The following is a 20,290-nucleotide window of genomic DNA, read 5'->3' on the forward strand; positions in this document are numbered from 1 at the left end:
GACTGAAATATGTTCTTATTGTACATTCCATTTGAACAGGAAGAAATTAAGAAATATCTATGAGAAGATTACAAATCTGTTACTAAACAAAACAATCTGTGTTACATATGAGAATATGTGCCGATCCCTAGACATGCAAATCAGCGAGGACATAAGGAAACTTACATCTGCACCATCATACAGACATTACCCTTTGCTTTCACACACAGAAGAAGCTGTGGTAAAATGTACAAAGTAGCAATTGTGGCACCATGTAAATGTAGTGTAGATAGTTCAGTGTAGATGGCAGCAGATGGGGTGCTGGATGGGCGGAAACTCATTTAGGTTCATAGAAAAAGTAGTAGATAGAAAGTAGAAAGTGTGGTGGGTAAAAATATATAGGTGCCGCTGCCATGACATATAGGAAATCCTTTTGTGGTTACAAACAGAAAGCAGCAGTGCAGCGGATACAGGAAGACGTTACAGTGGTATCACACATCCTAATGATGAGCCCCAGGTTAAAGACCGACAAGTGGATGGCCAAATATAACAACTGGACTGTGTATCTCATAACGCAGAACCTTGGCTCTCCAGCTGTTGCAAAACTACAACTCCCGTCATGCCTAGACAGCCAAAGCTTTAGCTGTCCAGGCATGATGGGAGTTGTAGTTTTGCAACAGCTGGAGAGCCAAGATTTCGGCCACAATATAGGTGCTTTTGGGTAAAATATGATGTTTATAGTTGCTGTCCTCTCCAGCTAATGTGAGGACCCTGAACAGATGACCCCTATTACCGTACATGTGTTTACTAAACAAAACAACTCTCTATTGGTTTAGAAGGACCCCTGAACCCCTGACGTTTTTCCAGCTTCACTGACCCCTATACACTTAGCTGAAATAACTTTGGCACAGGGTTGATTGTAAAGTATAATAGAATAATAAAGCCTTTTGTTATTCCAAGTATGTATGAGCAGCTGAAGATCAAGCCGAAGAGACACGGAGCCTCTGAAAGTCTCTGAAAAGTGTAGCTTCACTTTAAGACTATGTTCACACTACGTAAAACTATGTCCGTAGTCCTCGCCGCAAAAGTACGGCCATTGTTTTGAGGTTTATACCATGGCTGCAATATATACGAACTACGGTCGTACAATGCACACTACGTATCAGACAACGGCAGTTATTTATACGGCCCCTTTAAAAATGAACATGTCAATTATTTCCAGCCAGTAATGCTTCAACAACGGCCGTGGATTACAATGCGGCCGCACATTGAATACTTATTTCAGCCGAATTAAACTTGATTTTGAAATTAAAAATTGTCTGTGTTCTTTATTGGGCTGGGCGCAGAATTCCAAATAAATGACCTGTTTCAGCCCACTTAGAAACAAGCTAGGAAGCAAAATTAAACAACAGCCGTAATTTCACGACTAGCCGGTATGGCCATATTTCTACGGCCGTAGTTTCAGGCGCACACGTCCGACTGGGTGAAAACAACAGCCGTTAATTTACGTAGTGTGAACATAGCCTAAATATTACATTATGGAGGAAATATATAAACACTTTTTTGTTACTTTTATGGAATGAAAAGTCACAAATTTTGGTGCAAACTATATTTGTGCTATAATGCGCTATAGGAAAGTGTTAAGAAAAGTGGAAAGTGGCTATCCAACAGGATTATCATATTTAAATTCAGAAAAAAAGCATAGGGAAAAGGGAAACTATCATCAGGTTTTTCTTTCAAATCAACTAGCACCAGGTGGCAGAGATTTGTAATTGACTTCTATAAAAAAAAAAAAAAAAAGAGTCTTTCAGTACAGTATCAGCTGCTGTATGTCCTACAGGAAGTTGTATTCTTTACAGTCTGGAGAGCAGGAGAGGTTTTCCATTGGGATTTTTTAATAGTGCGCTGGACTATTCCTAGAAGAGAGCACTGTGTCACACTGGAAAGAACACCACTTCCTTCAGGACATACAGCAGCTGATAAGTACTGGGAGACTTGAGATTTTTTTAATAGAAGTAAATGACAAATCTCTGGCACTTTCTAGAACCAGTTGAATGAAAGAATTTTAGGTTAGATGCTTCTTACCTGCTGACAGTTTCCCTTTAATAAGTTTAGGCTGTTTTAGTCCAACATATGTCAGTTTGTATCACTGTCACTTTTGACACATCCTAGAGATATATCAAAAACGTAGAAAAAGCTACCACGCTTCTGAAGTTTTGGAAAATCATAGGTGCAACTTGGCATTTTTTTGTTTATAAATCCGTATTGCATGAGGGTAGAGAGCGAGGCACCATTTTTATACCGTACAGAAAGGAACATACATATAAAGAAATTTGTGGCTGAAAATGTAACTGTGTTATCTGATATTACAGACATAAGAAAAGTGATAAACAACAGTGACAAACTATATAGGAGGAAAGATTACCCAAGCTGATATTTAGAAAAGGAAACTGTAATATTACATGTATTCGTGCAGGGTGTGGACATCCAAGCACCTCAGAAACCCAACTAAGGGTCTGTTCACATCTGCCTGGTATTTCTATTTTTGCTTCTCCGTCTTAAGAACAGAAAAGCTAAAATGTGGTTTCTGAGGTGGTCTGTCACTGTCATATTTTAGATTTTATTTTTATATATTGCTCCAGATAAAAAGGAATGATGATGAATGTTGGAGGGAGGCAATATTCGGGATAGAAGGATTGAGATAAAAGTCGCTGTTTGAATATATAGAGCCAATATAGAGGTTTGGAGATGGTGATATTATGGGGCAAAATATGGCTGAAAGTTAAGAGACTTTTGGGTGTCACAGGAAGCACTAAGTATACCCCCCTTGGGGGGAACTTACATTTGTCCCATATGAATAATTTTGGGGAACAGGTGTTCTGGTATAAGCACGGGATCACTCATGTGGTACACCTTTTTAGGTCCGGTCGCATAAAGTCATTTGATGAGATGAGGGTGGAATTTTCATTACAAAAGTCACATTGGTTGAGATACAGACAGTTGGTACATGCTACGAATACCACTGAGGGTGGGGATTGGGTAACCATTCAGACGTTTAGTCTTATAGAGGTGGTGGACGAGATGCAGGGTGATAGGAAAGTGGAATCACCTTCCTTTTTTTAAATTTTTATAATGTATAACATTGGGGAAATTGCTCTGGACTCAGGGCTTGGTGTATTGTTTTTCTTCTTTAAAGCGACTCTGTACCCACAATCTGCCCCCCCCCCCCCCCCAAACCACTTGTACCTTCGGATAGCTGCTTTTAATCCAAGATCTGTCCTGCGGTCCGTTTGGCAGGTGATGCAGTTATTGTCCTAAAAAACTACTTTTAAACTTGAAGCCCATGCCAAACGGGAGTATCTGTGCCCTAACTTTGCACACCCTCTCTGTCCCTCCTCCCCACCCTCTTCATCATTAGGAATGCTCCAGACAGATTGCTTCCTATTCCCCACCTGTGTCAGCTCGGCACATGGGCTGGATCGTTAAGGACCTGTACAATGTTCAGCATGGGGAAAATGTTTCAGTGGCATTCCTAATGATGAAGAGGGTGGGGAGGAGGGACGGAGGGGTGGTGCCAAGTTAGGGCACAGATACTCCCGTTTGGCACAGGGTTTCAAGTTTAAAAGTATTTTTTTAGGACAATAACTGCATCACCTGCCGAACGGACCACTGGACAGATCTTGGATTAAAAGCAGCTATCCGAAGGTACAAGTGGTTTGGGGGGTCAGATTGAGGGTACAGAGTCGCTTTAAAGGGGTTATCCACCTAAGAGCTAAAAAATTTAATGCTATCTGGTCTTACTCATCAAGTCCCTCTGAGTATTTTGAGCCATCTCCTGTCTTTCTAGCTGCTGCCATTCCTGAGTTACAAGTTTTTCTAAAAGCTGATCTATATCTAAGATGGCACTGGCCAGGAAACTACATTTGTGCTGCATAATAGGCATCTGTTTACCGGGGGGATGGGGGTTATACTGTAGGTTTAGATCTCTGCTTGCTGGTTGTGAATGAAAAACATTCTACTTCCATCCAGACTCTAAGAACATCCATAACACTTACAAAATACAGAGCTGTGACACAAAGACAGGTACATATACCTGCATTCACTGACAGCAAGTAGAGTTAGAACTATACCTTTTCATATTAGAGACCTACGCTCAGGGACACATGTAAGTCTATGGAAGCAGCACAGGTGCATGGAGATGATGCAGACTGTGTCTCCTGGGGGTCGGGTTACCAAGTCAATAGATAACTAATCTGGCACCCCAGAGAGGAGTTCACATTTCGTGTTTCTACAACTGCAGGAGGGAAGAGGGAGCAGTGCCATTGTCAGAGAGGACACAGAGAAGATGATTTTAGACATCCAGAACAGATAAATGTGAGGAAAAAAACAGGGAAAGGGTGCAAGATAGGTTATACTGTACATGGATATTAGACATATGGTGGTATTGGAAAGGGGGGTTGTTTAGAATATTGTTTTTCTTACCCAGATCACCCCTTTAAGTACCCTGCTCATTATTAATGAGTCACATCAACAAGTTACAATGTCTCTAATTGCTCAAAGGGCCTGGAACAACACCTACAAAAAGTTTGCATGGGTTTACCACTGGTACTCTGGTTAGCTCCAACAACATCCTGATATGTGTGTTTGTGATGGGGATACTAGACTGTGACCCCCCCTGGAAACAGAGACTGATGGGAGTGGTAGCAAGCTCTAACCCATGCTTCACCATATGTTAATGCAACAAGCACAGAAAATAAACAAAAGCCTAAATGTTCACATGACAACATATTTTTTTGTTTCTCTTTAAAAGTAATAATTACTGTTAGTCAAACCCGCTCAGATCTATGTCAGACGGCTTGTGGGAACAGTTGTGTCATTTGCATGGGTCACTTTATGTACAATCTTATCAATAACATCAAAAACAAACACACCGTCACATCGTCTTTGTTACAAAAGAGGAAGGAAACCTAATATGGAGAAGTAACTAAACTAAAAGGTCCTTCAGAATAAAGTAAGATTCAAAATAAAGGCATCAGGGCTTAGAAAAGAGAGGCTAATCTATATCTGCAAAACATAGCCATCAACATAGAGTGTGATCTGCAGGAGGCACAGAAGCCATATCACAGGCATAAACTTTGCATATTACTAGATGTCTCTACTAGATGTCCACCTACTGAAAAGGAGATGTTATGAAGGTAAATTATTGGAAAGTGAACAATGAGACCACATCTACCTACAGAGAGTGACATTACTTTCTATTCCAGGTTTAGTGGTCATTATGAAATTCACTTACCTGAAGTTTTGTTGTCTTCCTCTGAGTTCTAATCTTCAGTGATCAGTACGATTTTTAGATTACATCAGCCAGAAAAAGTAACAACCGGACACTACTAACTTAGGCTATGTTCACACGCTGTATAAGACCGGCCGTTCTGTGACCCGGCCGGGTCACGGAACGGCCAGTTTCAGAAAAGATCATCCCAGCCGATACTGCAGTACTGGCCAGATGATCTTTAGTGCCACTTAGTTTTGATGTGGGGACATCAGCGCGCGAGCGCATCAGAACTCCCCACAGCTCACTATGGTGCGAGCGGCTGGAGCAATTTTTATGCAAATCATGGCAAAACTGTAACCTGGAGATAATACACCACTGAAAGCATAAATCTGTTTGGGGGGCCATAGGCCCCCCAGAAGCTCAGGGCCCCGGGCTACCACCCGAAACGGACCTATTATAAACCACTACTGTAAACAATGTTGTTGTTTGTACAGCGTGTGAACATAGCCTAACCCTGCAATTTTTATTTCTATTCTTAGTACCATTTAGATCACTCATGTCATAAGACGGGGAGTGGTGAATAGTATAATGTACATTGTAATTAAACTAAATAAATCCTGAATGTGTACCGTGGTAAAGAGGAGAATATTTGTGCCTGCCACTCTACAAATTGCTTAACCACCTGCCACCTTATAGTCCAAACCCCTTAGACATCCATAAATTGTGGATCCACAATTACAAACAGTAAAGTTTATGGGCCAATGTACATGACTGTGAATGCCACGGTCTGTGCATTTTCCTGGAGCCCAATGGACTTAAGACCCCATCATAAGTGCACAGTCCGTGGTTGTGTGTGATCCATAGGTCGCTCACAATCATGGACTGCGCATTATGGATGTACATGCGAATGTCTGTAGGACAGTAAAATGGCAAGTTTGTACAAGTAACATGATTCTCCAGAAATGTGATACTGGTATTATGACTGATCTCCATACCTGGCACACTGACACAAGGCAAAGCTCAACAAGGAGGACTATACATATCACCGATACCATCCAGGTGCATAAGGAAACATCACATGTAAAGATTTAACAGTAAAGGGCTTGTGTTTTTTTTTGTTTGTTTTTTAAAGTGTCCATGTCCTTATAACTTTTAAAATCTAAATCAACAGTAGATGTGATATAAAGCAAGTTTGCAATATACATTTATTATTTATTTTGCTGTTATCATGCTGTAAACGCTGTACTTACCAGAAATCCAGGTCCAGTCTCCTAAAGGCGGATTTTCTGACTTGTGCTGTTTGAAAAATCAGACTAAGCACAGGAATTCCGGCCAGTACAGAGAGTCACGGCTCAATGTGTCCATCAGTCACATGACTGCCTTCCCTGTGAGCGTTCAGATGGCTTGGGATACACAGGACTTCTTGTTTTCTGACTTTTTTTTTTCTCAAAGAGTCAGAAAACCTGAAGTGCCGAGTTCTCCATTATAACTAAAAAAATAAAATGACTGTCAATTGCAAACTTGCTTTATGTCACATCTACTTTTGGTTTACATTTTGAAAATTATAATGACGGGTACACTTTATGGCCAATCAGTAATCCCAGTTCAAAATATGTAAAAATGTCCATATAATTTAAATGGCACCCATTATTTTACCATCTAATATACTGCCCATTGGAAAATTCTATGTGGGGTAACTGCAAAGGAAAAATGCAATTGGACAGTTCTGTGCGGTATTAGATTGAATTTAGATACATAGTAATTTTGAGTTTCATGATGATCACAGCAATACCAAATTTTTATTGCTTCCTTGTTTTTGTTTTACTACTTCTTAAAAAATGCAAATTTGTTGATTATGCAAACTTATTTCTTTATATACTATAACTTCATAGCTGTTGCTGCTCCATTTTTCTGCTGCAGAGTTCTACATTGTCAGACTTAGGGAAGTGGACGACAGGTGCTGCCCTGACACCTGCCTCTTTGTCCCTGCCTAATTGCCTCAACTGCCCTAAATGGCAGCGGACAACTAATTAACGGTCTGTAACCTGTATAAGTGAACTCTGAATGAAGTCAAGGCAGACAAAAACACAATAAATCAGGGTCAGGGGTTCGGGTCAGTAACTAGCAGGCAGCACAGCACAAAAACGTATCCAGATGAGTTGACAAGAGTCAGAAAGCCAGAAGGACAAGATACTAGTAACACAATGCAGGAACAAACGCTAGGTCAAGAGGGAACTCAGGGTATGAGGCTCTATCGCAGGCAAGGAGGGATGGGAAATACATAGGTTATGTAGGCTCCAGCCTTCAAAACATCCCCCAAGCTGACTGGCAGCTACACCTGCCAGTCAGCATTACTTAAAACACATCAGCTGAGCGCCCTGGCCAGGCAGCAGTGCAGCCCTGGCCACGGCGGCTAAGGATTCTGCTGACGCGCCCCATCCTGACACACATTCCATGCATAGCCAGTAAAATGATGCTGCAGCATAATGTATACTGGGTTATCACTTAATTCAATGTATAAAAAGTATGCAGTTAGCCCCTAAGCTCCCCCTAGTGGAGGCAGAATTTTATCATTTAACTAGCTGTGCTCAGAAACAGAAAGAAAATGGTGGTCCAAGGTAGAAATTAACTTTAATCATAACCAAAAGGACTTACCCAAAAGTTATAATCAGAATATATTTAATATATCTGAGTGTCTATATCTTAGTGATAATCTATGTAAACCCACTCCTTCACCTCAAGATAGTGAAGCAAACTGTTCACACTCAGTATTTTTGCTCAGTATTTTGCAACCAAAACCAGTAGTGGATTGAAAACACAGAAAGGCTATGTTCACACTGTTGAAATTGAGTGGATGGCCGCCATTTAATGGCAAATATTTGCCGCTATGTTAAAACAACGAGCATTGGTTTGAAATAATGGCAATTATCTGCAATAATGGCCATCCACTCAATTTCAACACTATGAACATAGCTTGGCTGTGTTTTCAATCCACTCTTGGTTTTGGTTGCAAAATACTGAACAAAAATACTGTGTGGGAACATAGCCTTAGGGTACACCCATGTGTAACAAATGGACAGTGGATGAAAAAGTCTGCTTGCTTGCTCGTTTTATAGCACATTGGCACAACCCCGAAAAAAGCATGTTTTTGCTAATTCTTCTTTTTGTACAATTAAACCAGTATATAAAGTTCCCCTTGTAGGTTGCTTGTAATTTAATAATCTTCATTTTATCACCAATGGTTTAGTGGTTTAAACACATTCTATTCTTGTAGTAAAGAGGAACACCGCATTCCTGGTGAGCCAGTGGTTATAAACAGCCAGCATATTAACTCCTTCTTGTCGCAGCAAATTTTTTTTTTTTTTTTAGCTTTTCATTTTTGTTTCCCATCTTCTAAGATCCATCTCATTTATTTATATCATAGAAGGTCTTATGGCATGTTACATTCATTAACAATCGGAGGCTTGTTAGGTGTGGCACCCTATACTAGAATATACAATACTAAGCCTTATTTATCAAATCTGTATAAAAAAACTAACTGTCTTTGTTGCCCACAGCAACCAATCAGAACTCAGACTGACATCACCCACAGATGTAGACCTTTTAGACCACAAGATTTGTCAGCCAAGAGGGTGAAAATGAGTGTCGATCAGCGAAATTGGTGTTCATTTGCAGTGCCTTTACAAGGAATAACCAATTGAGGGGCCAGGGCTGCACAAACGATCCTTGTGTTGTTTGTGCAGCCCAGGAAACTGACAGCACAGATATGTATATACTGGGTTCCGGAATATGCATATATCTGTGCTGTCAGTTTTAGGGTGCGTTCACACGTACAGGATCTGCAGCAGATCCGCAGCAGATTTGATGGCCTAGAATTGATTTGCTTTGTATCTGCAGCTTCAAATCTGCACCATGAAATCTGCTGCAGATCTGCTGCACATCCTGTACATGTGAATGCACCCTTAGGCTATGTTCGCACACAGTATTTTTGCTCAGTATTTTGTTCAGTATTTTTCAATCAAAACACGAGTGAAACACAGAAGTTAAAAACACAGACTATGTTGTCACCCTGTTGAAATTTCGTGGATGGCCGCCATTTAATGCCAAATAATGTCCGTTATTTCAAATTGTAATTATTTGTCATTGAATGACGGCCATCCACTAAATTTCAACAGTGTGACAGTGACTAAAATACTGAGCAAAAATACTGTGTGTAAACATAGCTTAAAGATCACAAGCAGCACTGTATACTTAAATCCACACTGCTGGTGAATCGGCATCCTCCGCCCACCGGTTTTACCTTCAGGCCCCGCCTCCTCTATTAATAATTCTGGAGGAGGCGGGGTCTGAAGATACAGGCAGCAGCCGAGGAGACATGGATGCTGAATCACAAGAATCATGAATGAATGTACACACCTAAACTGACAGTGCATACACTCACACATACATATATATACTGTATATAATCTGCCATGTGTACAGTATATCCTATATACATATCTGTGCTGATGGTTATCTTTTATCGTTGCCGGCCGCACATAACCCTGTTTACACAGGACAACCGTGACCGGCAACAGTAATTTTCAAAGCCTGCGCTAAAGATCTGATCAGCCGAGGGCGATTGGTCGTTTTCCCACAGGAGCGTTTCTAGCAGCACTCCTGAACGATAATCAGCCCGTGTTAAAGGCCCTTAAGACATAAATTAGTAAAACAAGGTGACATCTAGAAAATTCTGTGAAATGGTCTTACCTGACCATAGAAGGCCACCCTGAAGTACGTCCCCAGAAGCCGCTTTCCGGACTGCATGACTTCCAGGATTTTAGTATAAGCATTATGGAGAGTCCTATAAAGCTGTGTGAGTTTCTGTGTAATAATAATAAAAAAAAGATATGCTAATACCATAAGAAAAGAGGAGGTTACAAAGGTAAAGTTCTGAAAGAGGTATCTCTTAGCCTGTAACACTTATTCCACATCTCAAGAATGGGGCCCCCAGTTTCTGGTCAGAGTGATGGTTCACACTGTAGCTCCAGTCATTTTCAATGGCAGCTGTTGGAGATAGCAGTGACTGCCCCAAAGATACTTACCCCCTATCTTATAAATAGGCTGGGATACTCCTTTTAGGGTGCGTTCACACCTACAGGATCCGCAGCAGATCTGCAGCAGATCCGCAGCAGATTTGATGGTGCAGATTTGTTGCTGTGTTCAGTTATTTAAATGAAATCTGCTGTGGATCCGCAGCGGAAAATACGCTACGGATTCGGTAAGTGTGAACATACCCTAAAAAAGAATCTGTTAGTTACAATTCACGTTCCAAACCGCTGACACTGTTATAAAGCTGTTAGGTTAAGGAGACTTATGGCTGTATTTTTAGCTTTAAAAACACCTAAAAAAACAACAACACACACCACATAAAATGAATGTGGTAATGCACAAAGAACAATTTTACCAAAGATTGTTGACTACATAATAGTAAAAAAAAAAAAAAAAAAAGTAACATTTTAGACTTTTTGTGTTTGTATTTTTTATAGTACTGGCAAAAAATTTACTTTTTTTTCTTTTTTCTTTCAGGTGCTTTTTAAAGCTAAAAATAAAGCCAAAAACTTTGAGCATAGCACATAGCTTTATAGTAAGTCGTGCTTACCCATTCCAGACACAGTGCTGAACAGCATTTCCTGTATCAGTTTATGTGTGGGCACAATGCAGGCAATCACTGTGTATAGGAAGGGTAAGCATTACTCTCTCGTTTTTTTCTGTTAGAATTACCAGGCCTGTTAAGCTCCTATTCCACAGGGCGACTATGAGGAGCAAACAAGCGCTACTAGCGCTCTTTTACTCCTCGTTCCCCGCTCGCTGCCGCCGATGTTCCACGCAGCAGCAGCGAGTGGGTAAATGCGGGAGGGGCCGCGGGGAGCTGCGTGGGGGCTGTCTGCATGATCATTAGATTGTCTGGGCAGCCCATAGGGGATAGTGGTGGTCTGCTGCCGCCGTTCCTATTCCACAGAGCGACGGCAGCAGATCGCTGCTATATCAGTCGCTTGTTTTTCAACATGTTAAAAAACAAACAACTGCAACGATCAGCCGACATGAATGATGTTGGCTGATCGTTGCCTTCTATTCCACGGAACGATTATGGTCCGTAACAGCCAATAATCGTTCCGTGGAATAGGGCCTTTAGATTGGGTATAAAGAAGACTGGTGCTAAATGATTTTTTGCCTCCTGCTGCTCATAAAGAGCAGTCTAATAAAACACATGAGTCTAAAAAACGCATGCCGCTCCATAGACCTACATCAATGTTAGTAAATATTTTCTACATTAAGAACTATATTTGAACTGTCAATACACAAAACAGTTTCCTTGAATGGGGAGCAGATATAAAGAGATATGGACAGATTTGTAGCCATGGAGCATTCACAGACACAACAACTTTATCCAAGTCTCAATTCTCAGGAGGATAAACCATCAATTAACTGTATAAGTTACCCCGCAGCGACGACAATTATGAAAGAGCTGGATATGTAGTCCTATGGTTCATAGAAGCGTGACCAGCCACATGTTTCAAAGTACTGTTTTAGTTTGTTAATAATTTAGTTACTTTATTTTAGTCACATTCCAGATTTAATCCCTCAAGGTTGTTTATGTTTGGGTTTACTGCTCTACATCTATGCCAGGCCACCACAACGTCCTTTCATATGTTTACAGTAACTGGGAACACAATTTACTTATAAAAGCCATTACACTCTTAGTACACCAGTGAGGGGACTAAAGGAGATTTCCCACCATATACATATACGAGATTGAATACAGAGGTGGCCATGGATATATGTTGTTCCCCCCGTTGAGTCTATAGAAGATAAAGAAACAGTAACATGTGGTACATAAGTTGTGGACATAAATTTACCAAACACAAACCTCAAATTCTCGCCTCTTTTCATAAATCGGAATGAGGAGCTTTGACACTTCAGATATGGTTTCATATCTTTCAGCTTTCCACAATCCGTCCACACATTGCTCCAGCAACTCCACCAACACTTCCTGGGAAGGTAAAAACAAGAAATGGTGAGAGATCTTAAGAGGACTGTACACCATCAATTATTACAGCAATGTTAGGGTGATTTACACCATGTTTAGGCCACATGTTGCATGTACATGTTAACAACCTGTGGGGGGAAAAAAAAAGTGTGTTGACGTAAACTGCAGTGTGTTTTTAATGGACCTTAATGGACCTGTTAACTTTAAAGGGCAAATGGGAGTCTAATAGTGACTATATGTGGTCCATTTCCTAAATGTATACTTTATAAACAGTGGAAAATGGCACGGACATAGTCAATCTTAGATTTCACTCGCCCTTTAAAGTCAATAGGCCCAATGATAATGATATATCTGTCCCCTGCTTGTGAGTATTAACAGCACTATACCTTCGATAATTCTATTGACTATAATTACACACTACAAGGCTATAATTTCACAAATTTCACAAATTTTATTAACATGATGAAAAAATCTCAATCTTATACAGTGCAAAAGGATCCAGTAATATAGACAGCCACAAACCACAGTATCTATATTATACAGTCATATGAAAAAGTTTGGGCACCCCTATTAATCGTAATCATTTTTAGTTATCAAAGTTGGGTTTTTGCAACAGCTATTTCAGTTTGATATATCTAATAACTGATGGACACAGTAATATTTCAGTATTGAAATGAGGCTTATTGTACTAACAGAAAATGTGCAATATGCATTCAAACTAAATTTGACTGGTGCAAAAGTATGGGCACCTCAACAGAAAAGTGACATTAATATTAAGTCGATCCTGCTTTTGCAAAAATCACAGCCTCTAGTCGCTTCCCATAGGTGTGAATGAGTTCCTGGATCCTGGATAAAGATTTTTGACCATTCCTCTTAACAAAACAATTCCAGTTCAGTTAAGTTTGATGATCGCCGAGCATGGACAGCCCACTTTAAATGATCCCACAGATGTTCAATGATATTCAGGTCTGAGGACTGGGATGGCCATTCCAGAACATTGTAATTGTTCCTCTGCATGACTGCCTGAGTAGATTTGGAGCGGTGTTTTGGATCATTGTCTTGCTGAAATATCCATCCCCGGCGTAACCTTAACTTCGTCACTGATTCTTGAACATTATTCTCAAGAATCTGCTGATACTGAGTGGAATCCATGCGACCCTCAATTTTAACAAGATTCCCGATGCCGGCATTGGCCACACAGCCCCAAAGCATGATGGAACCTCCACCAAATTTGACAGTGGGTAGCAAGTGTTTTTCTTAGAATGTTGTGGGGTTTTTTTTACCCATTGCATAAGGCCTTTTTGTATGACCAAACAACTCAATCTTTGTTTCATCAGTCCACAGGATCTTCTTCCAAAATGGAACTGGCTTGTCCAAATGTGCTTTTGCATCCCTCAGGTGACTCTGTGTGTGGCGTGCTTGCAGAAACAGAGAAACAGCTTCTTTCGCATCACTCTCCCATACAGCTTCTCCTTGTGCAAAGTTCGCTGTATTGTTGACCGATGCAAAGTGACACCATCTGCAGCAAGATGATGCTGCAGGTCTTTGGAGGTGGTCTGTGGATTGTCCTTTGGAGGTGGTCTGTGGATTGTCCTTTGGAGGTGGTCTGTGGATTGTCCTTTGGAGGTGGTCTGTGGATTGTCCTTGACTCTTCTCACCATTCTTCTTCTCTGTCTTTCTGATATTTTTCTTGGCCTGCCACTTCTGGGCTTAACAAGAACTGTCTCTGTGGTCTTCCATTCCCTTACTATGTTCCTCACAGTGGAAACTGACAGGTTAAATCTCTGAGACAACTTTTTGTATCCTTCCCCTGAACAACTATGTTGAACAATCTTTGTTTTCAGATCCCTTGAGAGTTGTTTTGAGGAGCCCATGATGTGACTCTTCAGAGAAGATTCAAATAGGAGAACAACTTGCAAGTGGCCACCGTAAATACCTTTTCTCATGATTGGATACACCTGGCTATGAAGTTCAAAGCTCAATGAGGTTACCAAACCAATTTAGTGCTTCAGTAAGTCAGTAAAAAGTAGTTAGGAGTATTCAAATCAAGAAAATGATAAGGGTACCCATACTTTTGCACCTGTCAAATTTTGTTTGAATGCATATTGTACATTTTCTGTTAGTACAATAAACCTCATTTCAATCCTAACATACAGTATTACTGTGTTCTTCAGTTATTAGATATATCAAACTGAAATAGCTGTTGCAAAAACCCACATTTTGATAACTAAAAATGATTAAGATTAATAGGGGTGCCCAAACTTTTTCATATGACTGTATATTAACTCAAGATGGTCACAGTAAGAACATAAATCATGTTAAAGGGGTACTCCAGCGTGGGGGCACTTTTGCGCTGGGACCGGGGACGAGGTGGCCGAGGAAAAAGACGTCCACTCACTTCCCCGATTCCAGCGGCGGATCCCGCATCGTGGCGCTTCGGTGCCCGGTTCCCGGCCGCTTCCGGGTGTCTGACGCGGGCCCGAGACGTGACGTCTCAGGTCCGCTCAGCCACTCAGTGAAGGAGGCGGGAGCACAAATGGGGGCTATATAATACAGGGGGGGCTATATAATACAGGGGGAATGCACAGGGGGGCTACATACTACTGGGGGAGAGCGCACAGGGGGGCTATATAATAAAGGGGGAGCACACAGGGGGGCTATATACCACTGGGGGAGAGCGCACAGGAGGACTATATACTACAGGGGGAGAGCACACGGGGGCTATATACTACTAGGGGAGAGTGCACAGAGGGGCTATATACTACTGAGGAGAGCACATGGTGCTATACACTACTGAGGGAGAGCGCACAGGGGTGTACTGCTGGGGGAGCAACAGGGGGGCTATATACTACTGCTGGCAGTCACCGCCTTTGTACCTAATTTTAAAGGGCTGGTGAGAGAAAAAATGCCAGTTTTCCCACTAATAAGCATCAGTTCTGTATGTAAATAGTTCAACAACGTTTGTGAAAAGTAACAAAACACGTTTATTACTAATGTTCAGCTCAGACCTTCACCTGACAAAAGACCCCAGTAAGTGGACCTTCACTAAAAGTTGTTGAGTACCCCTGATGTAGTGTATCTACTTGGCCTCCTAGGTCCGGTGAACACCAATGTGCAATACCTGTTTTCTACAAACCCATTATCATGTAATATGCTTACCCATAGTAGCATGTGGCGTCTGTACCCTGGCGCACGTTTCGCGTACATTTGCTTTCTCAAGGGGCGTGTCTTAACTCACGTCTTTCACGCTATTTATAATACAGATTTGGAATCCTTCCGGGGAACGACGCAGATCACAGGAGGAGCCAGGAATCACGCCACTTCCTCTAGGCCTACGTCACTGGAACGCTCGCCGGTGGAATGCATACAGGCATGCGCACAGAGAACCTTGAGGCCATCAAGGAAGAGCGCCTGTGCCCAATTTTCCCGTGATGTGCGTACAAGGAAGGTATCAGTTATTCCCTAAAGGAGGCCAAGTATTTCCATCACTAGTACATAATCAATGGAAACGTCATCTATATACTACTGCCACTAGTAAAAGTGCATAAGTTATTAAAGTGCAAAACATATAATAGTACAAAACGTATATCAATGTAAACAGGTTAAAGGGATACATTATGGTGCCACATAATTAATATATAAGTGCATACTGTGCAAAAATTCATAAATGCAAAACCCATGATCAATAACCACAAAACAAACAATATATATACCAAAGACATGATTATATTGGTACAAAGTGCAATACATTATGTCAATTATAAACCAAAAATATACATGTGTATTCAGTGCAATATAATAAATTGCAATATTAAATAGTGGATCAAGCTCCCGTGTTAGAGATTTGGGTGTCCATCGGAACTATTGTGTATACTGTATAAAAGCAAGTGAATGATGGAGATGAAGGGTCTGGGGTATTGTGTGTAATATGTGGCCCTCAGTTGAAATCTAAATGATCCCAATTCTCTGCGGGGGGAGGGGGGGGACCTCAAATTAAAGCTTTGTCTGTCCAGGCATGATGTAAATTGTAGTTTTGCAACAGCAGGAGGGCCGATAGGTTCCCCATCCTGCTCTAGAGGGTGTACATGCCCAGGAGGGACTGACTGATCACAGACAACCCCTCTCAGATTTGGGCCAGCACAGTCAACTAGAAGTCTACCGTGCAGCAGCCTCATTCAGGTAACTGGCGGTCTATCTAGCACAGATCCTGAGACGTTCCCCCCACCCTAATACGACCTGTTGTCTTCAGACTCCAATGTCATATTTAAAGCGATTCTGTACCCACAATCTGACCCCCCCAAACCGCTTGTACCGTCAAATAGCTGCTTTTAATCCAAGATCTGTCCTGGGGTCCGTTCGGCAGGTGATGCAGTTATTGTCCTAAAAAACAACTTTTAAACTGGCAGCCCCATGCCCTACGGGAGTGGTCTAGGTTTTTGTGTATGCATTAGGCTGGCACAACCTCTCTGTTCCTCCTCCCCGCCCTCCTCATCATTAGGAATGATCCAGGTAGATTGCCTACTATTCCCCACCTGTATCAGCCCGGCACATGGGCTGGATTGTTAAGACACCTGTGCAAATGTTCAGCATGGAGAAAATGTTCCAGTGGCATTGGGGAGGTCAGATTTTGGGTACGGAGTCGCTTTAACAATGGATGTGTAAAGAATGAAGCGTTCTTTAAAGGTGTTGGGTGACAATTTGTATGCACAGGAACATAACTAAGCGTTGCTCATTTCCTCTAGGCAGATTATCTGTTCAGATTAATCTCCATCAATACTGAGCTGCGGTTAGAGCAATGATTTACACTGATTTACCACTGACATGCTGGAATCCTGACAAAGTGCTCCCTTCTCTATGCCGAGAGGCATTTTTGCTGTGGGAAATGCACTGTGTGTCATGACTCTGCAGGGGATGCCGCCATTTAGGAAGCCGTGTGATCATAAAAGACAAGCTTATTACTTGTGGTCTTTGTAGGAACCTGTTCTGTGGTCTCTCTTATATCAGTGAAACCATTCCCCCAATGTATAGGAGATTTAGGGAACATGATTTCTTACTTTAAATCCAGGATCTAGATCTTTCATTGAACATACAGTATGTAAAATTGTAATACTAGCAACCAGAGGGACTTGAGATTTACAGGTTTAGGGTATGTTCACACAGCGTTTGAGGGGAAAACACGGCCATGTTTTCGTCTAAAAAACATTGGGGGAGATTTTTCCAAACATGGTGTAAAGTGAAACTGGCTCAGTTGCCCCTAGCAACCAATCAGATTCCACTTTTCATTTCTCACAGACTCTTTGGAAAATGAAAGGTGGAATCTGATTGGTTGCTAGGGGCAACTGAGCCAGTTTCACTTTACACCATGTTTGATAACTCTCCCGCATTGTGTGCACATACCCTTATAGCATAAAACAATAAGTTGAGTTGACACACTGTGATGATTTTTAGAATAATGACATCAGGTCTGTTGGGTCTGAATGACTATAAAGACCTTAATATAATAACTGCAATATTAGGAGTGCAGAGGTGGGCTGTGTGCTAATCCTCATCCTGTTACCACTCTTCACAGAATAAGGCTATGTTCACATACCGTCATAATGATGGACGTTTTTAGTGGGCACCCATACTTCAACATCAAACAACGTCCATTGTTTAGAAAAGAACAGCCTTTATTTGCTGTTAAATGATGTCCATCCACTAAAAACGACCGGCATTATGACTGTGTGTGAACGTAGCCTAAAAAAGATACTATATGGAACTTTGGTGATTGCGGCAGCTTTTGTTGTCTCTGAAAGCTACCAACAGCTCAAGCTACCAATAACCAGTTATAAGATTGTAATGAAAAGAATGTAAATGCTAAGGACATCTTAGTAATTTGCTTTGTTATTATTATACTACAAAAATATTTTCATCATAATAAAAATTTGGCTTAGTTTTGCTTATATAGATCCTGCAGCTTACTGTGTGAGCTCTATTTTCTCTCTATACTTGTACACAGCCCATAAGATTCTCCAAAGCAGATGGCCTTGTATCTGCTCTGCGACGTCATTCTCTATGGGTGTCGGACTCATCTCTGGGCTTCGGATGGGGATTTCTCCGCAGCGGGACATGCTCCAGGAACGGGACTTCATGGAAGCCATAAGTATATAGGTCTGCACCGGGGGGTTGGGCAGGCTCTGCCCCGTGACAGGGGGTGACAGGTTCCCTTTAACACTATATATGGGGAGGATGGGAACCAGTTAGGAGAGATAACTGGCGGCTGATAACTTTTGCTTGTCAGTTATTGAAGGTATATGGCCACCTTATGGCTCAGATTAGTTTTAGACCTAGTGGTGAGAATGAAAACTGAAAGATTTCAGGATTATTTTATAATGTAGTAAAATGCAATAGTTAAATAAAATAGTAAAGACCTAAGTGTTTACTTAATCAAAAAGGGTTCATTTCAGTCCTTTGAAACTTTTTTTCACCTCTTCGCACCTCTTCCTGTTACATTTAGTCTGTCTGCCTCACTTGTTTAATAGTCACTGCTTCCTTTTAATCCTGGTGGGGTGTTTTTTTGCTTCTGCTTTTAAAAAAGACCCACCTATGGTTGTGCAACCTGTCTGCAAATACCAAACAGGAATCAAGAGTTCATGTCGTTTATACGACAAAATGTGAGGACCAATTCACACTGCTTTATGACATTACAGCTATGACAATGCCGTACTGTTACCTGCTGTAGTAATGTCCATTGGGAAAATGAGCTGCAGCTAATTCCCCTCATCTGTATAAAATATTAACTATATGGAGGTGGCAGTCATTGCAGTAATTGAGGTCATATACTTGGGTATTTTTCTAACCCATGAAGTCTTTCCAAGGTAACAGCAGACAAACATATAGATCTTTCCACTGCAACATTTCTCAGGATGACTCACCGTGATTTCAGCCTGGGAGAATAGATGCGACTTTATATGTCATTGTGGTTAACACACAAAATGACATGTACTGTATACTAGCTTCTTTTTAGGGAACTTAAACTTTCCCTAAATTTAAAAATAAGATTCTTATGAATTGTGTGACCCAGGGGGTAATTCACACAGGACTCACAAGAGGTAACCCAAAGGAACTATAGAAATTAGGTGATATAATGCTAATACCCTTTCTAGCAAGATAATCACAGTTCACATGTAAGATCCAAACTATGTACTAAAACTGTCCTTAGTGTGCCAAGGGGAACCCAGTGTGCCAATGGGCACTTCATCTCTCTTTTTAAATAAATCTTCATGCAAGGGAGTAAATAGTCTAAGGAGAAATACACCACACACTCCCGATTTGCGACTTTACACAGTTGTGCCATAAAGCAGAGTCTTCAAAGGGTATTTGTCATGAAAAATAACTTTTTGACATGTCATCAGACACGTTTAAAGTTATTGGTCACAAAGGGTCTTACTGCTGAGATCAGGAGATATAGCTGGGGAGAGAGCGAGGAAGCAATGCTATCCACTCCCTGGCCGGCCACTAATTCTGACAATGTACTCTTACAGACTTCCGTTGCCAGAACTGGCCATTACGAAAATATGGCCAGGGAGTGGATAACGCTGCTGCCATGCTCTCTCCCTGTCTATATCTCCTGATCACGGTGGTTCTCAGCAGTAAGACCCCTTGTGATCAATAACTTTTGACATGCCTGATGACATGTCTAAAGAACAGCATACATGTAAAGGAGAACATACAGTATGTGCTCTTTTTAGTAACTTAAATACCTGTACTGTTTATCTCCTCCATGGATTGCATTTTTTCCTTGTTTCCTCTCTAAAGCCCCTATTACACGGGGCAACGAGAGGGAGAAAGCGAGTGACGACCTGTCAGGTCAGTGCTCGCTTGCTCCTCGTTCCTGCTTGCTGCCGGCGCTATTACACTTGTCAGGGAGTGGGTAAGAGTCGGGAGGGGCACGGGGAGCTGCCCAGTGATCACTAGATCATCCAGGCAGCCCATAAAAGATAGCGGAGCGGCAGCAGATCGCTGCTATC

At 41.4% G+C, this 20,290-nt stretch overlaps 1 protein-coding gene across 3 annotated transcripts in view; it reads right to left on the minus strand.

The window, feature by feature from the left end:
* The window catches only part of DOCK11 (dedicator of cytokinesis 11), a 199,678-nt gene that overhangs the window by 22,428 nt on the left and 156,960 nt on the right, over positions 1-20,290 (minus strand). For all 3 annotated transcript variants that reach the window (XM_069943237.1, XM_069943236.1, XM_069943239.1), the window contains 2 exons: positions 12,162-12,284; positions 10,001-10,114 (listed from right to left, as the gene is read on the minus strand). In XM_069943237.1, coding sequence (XP_069799338.1) covers positions 10,001-10,114; positions 12,162-12,284 — 237 coding nt within the window. The remainder of the gene's footprint in view (positions 1-10,000; positions 10,115-12,161; positions 12,285-20,290) is intronic.

This window comes from Dendropsophus ebraccatus, chromosome 10 (assembly GCF_027789765.1).
Source record: "Dendropsophus ebraccatus isolate aDenEbr1 chromosome 10, aDenEbr1.pat, whole genome shotgun sequence".
Lineage (NCBI taxonomy): Eukaryota > Metazoa > Chordata > Amphibia > Anura > Hylidae > Dendropsophus > Dendropsophus ebraccatus.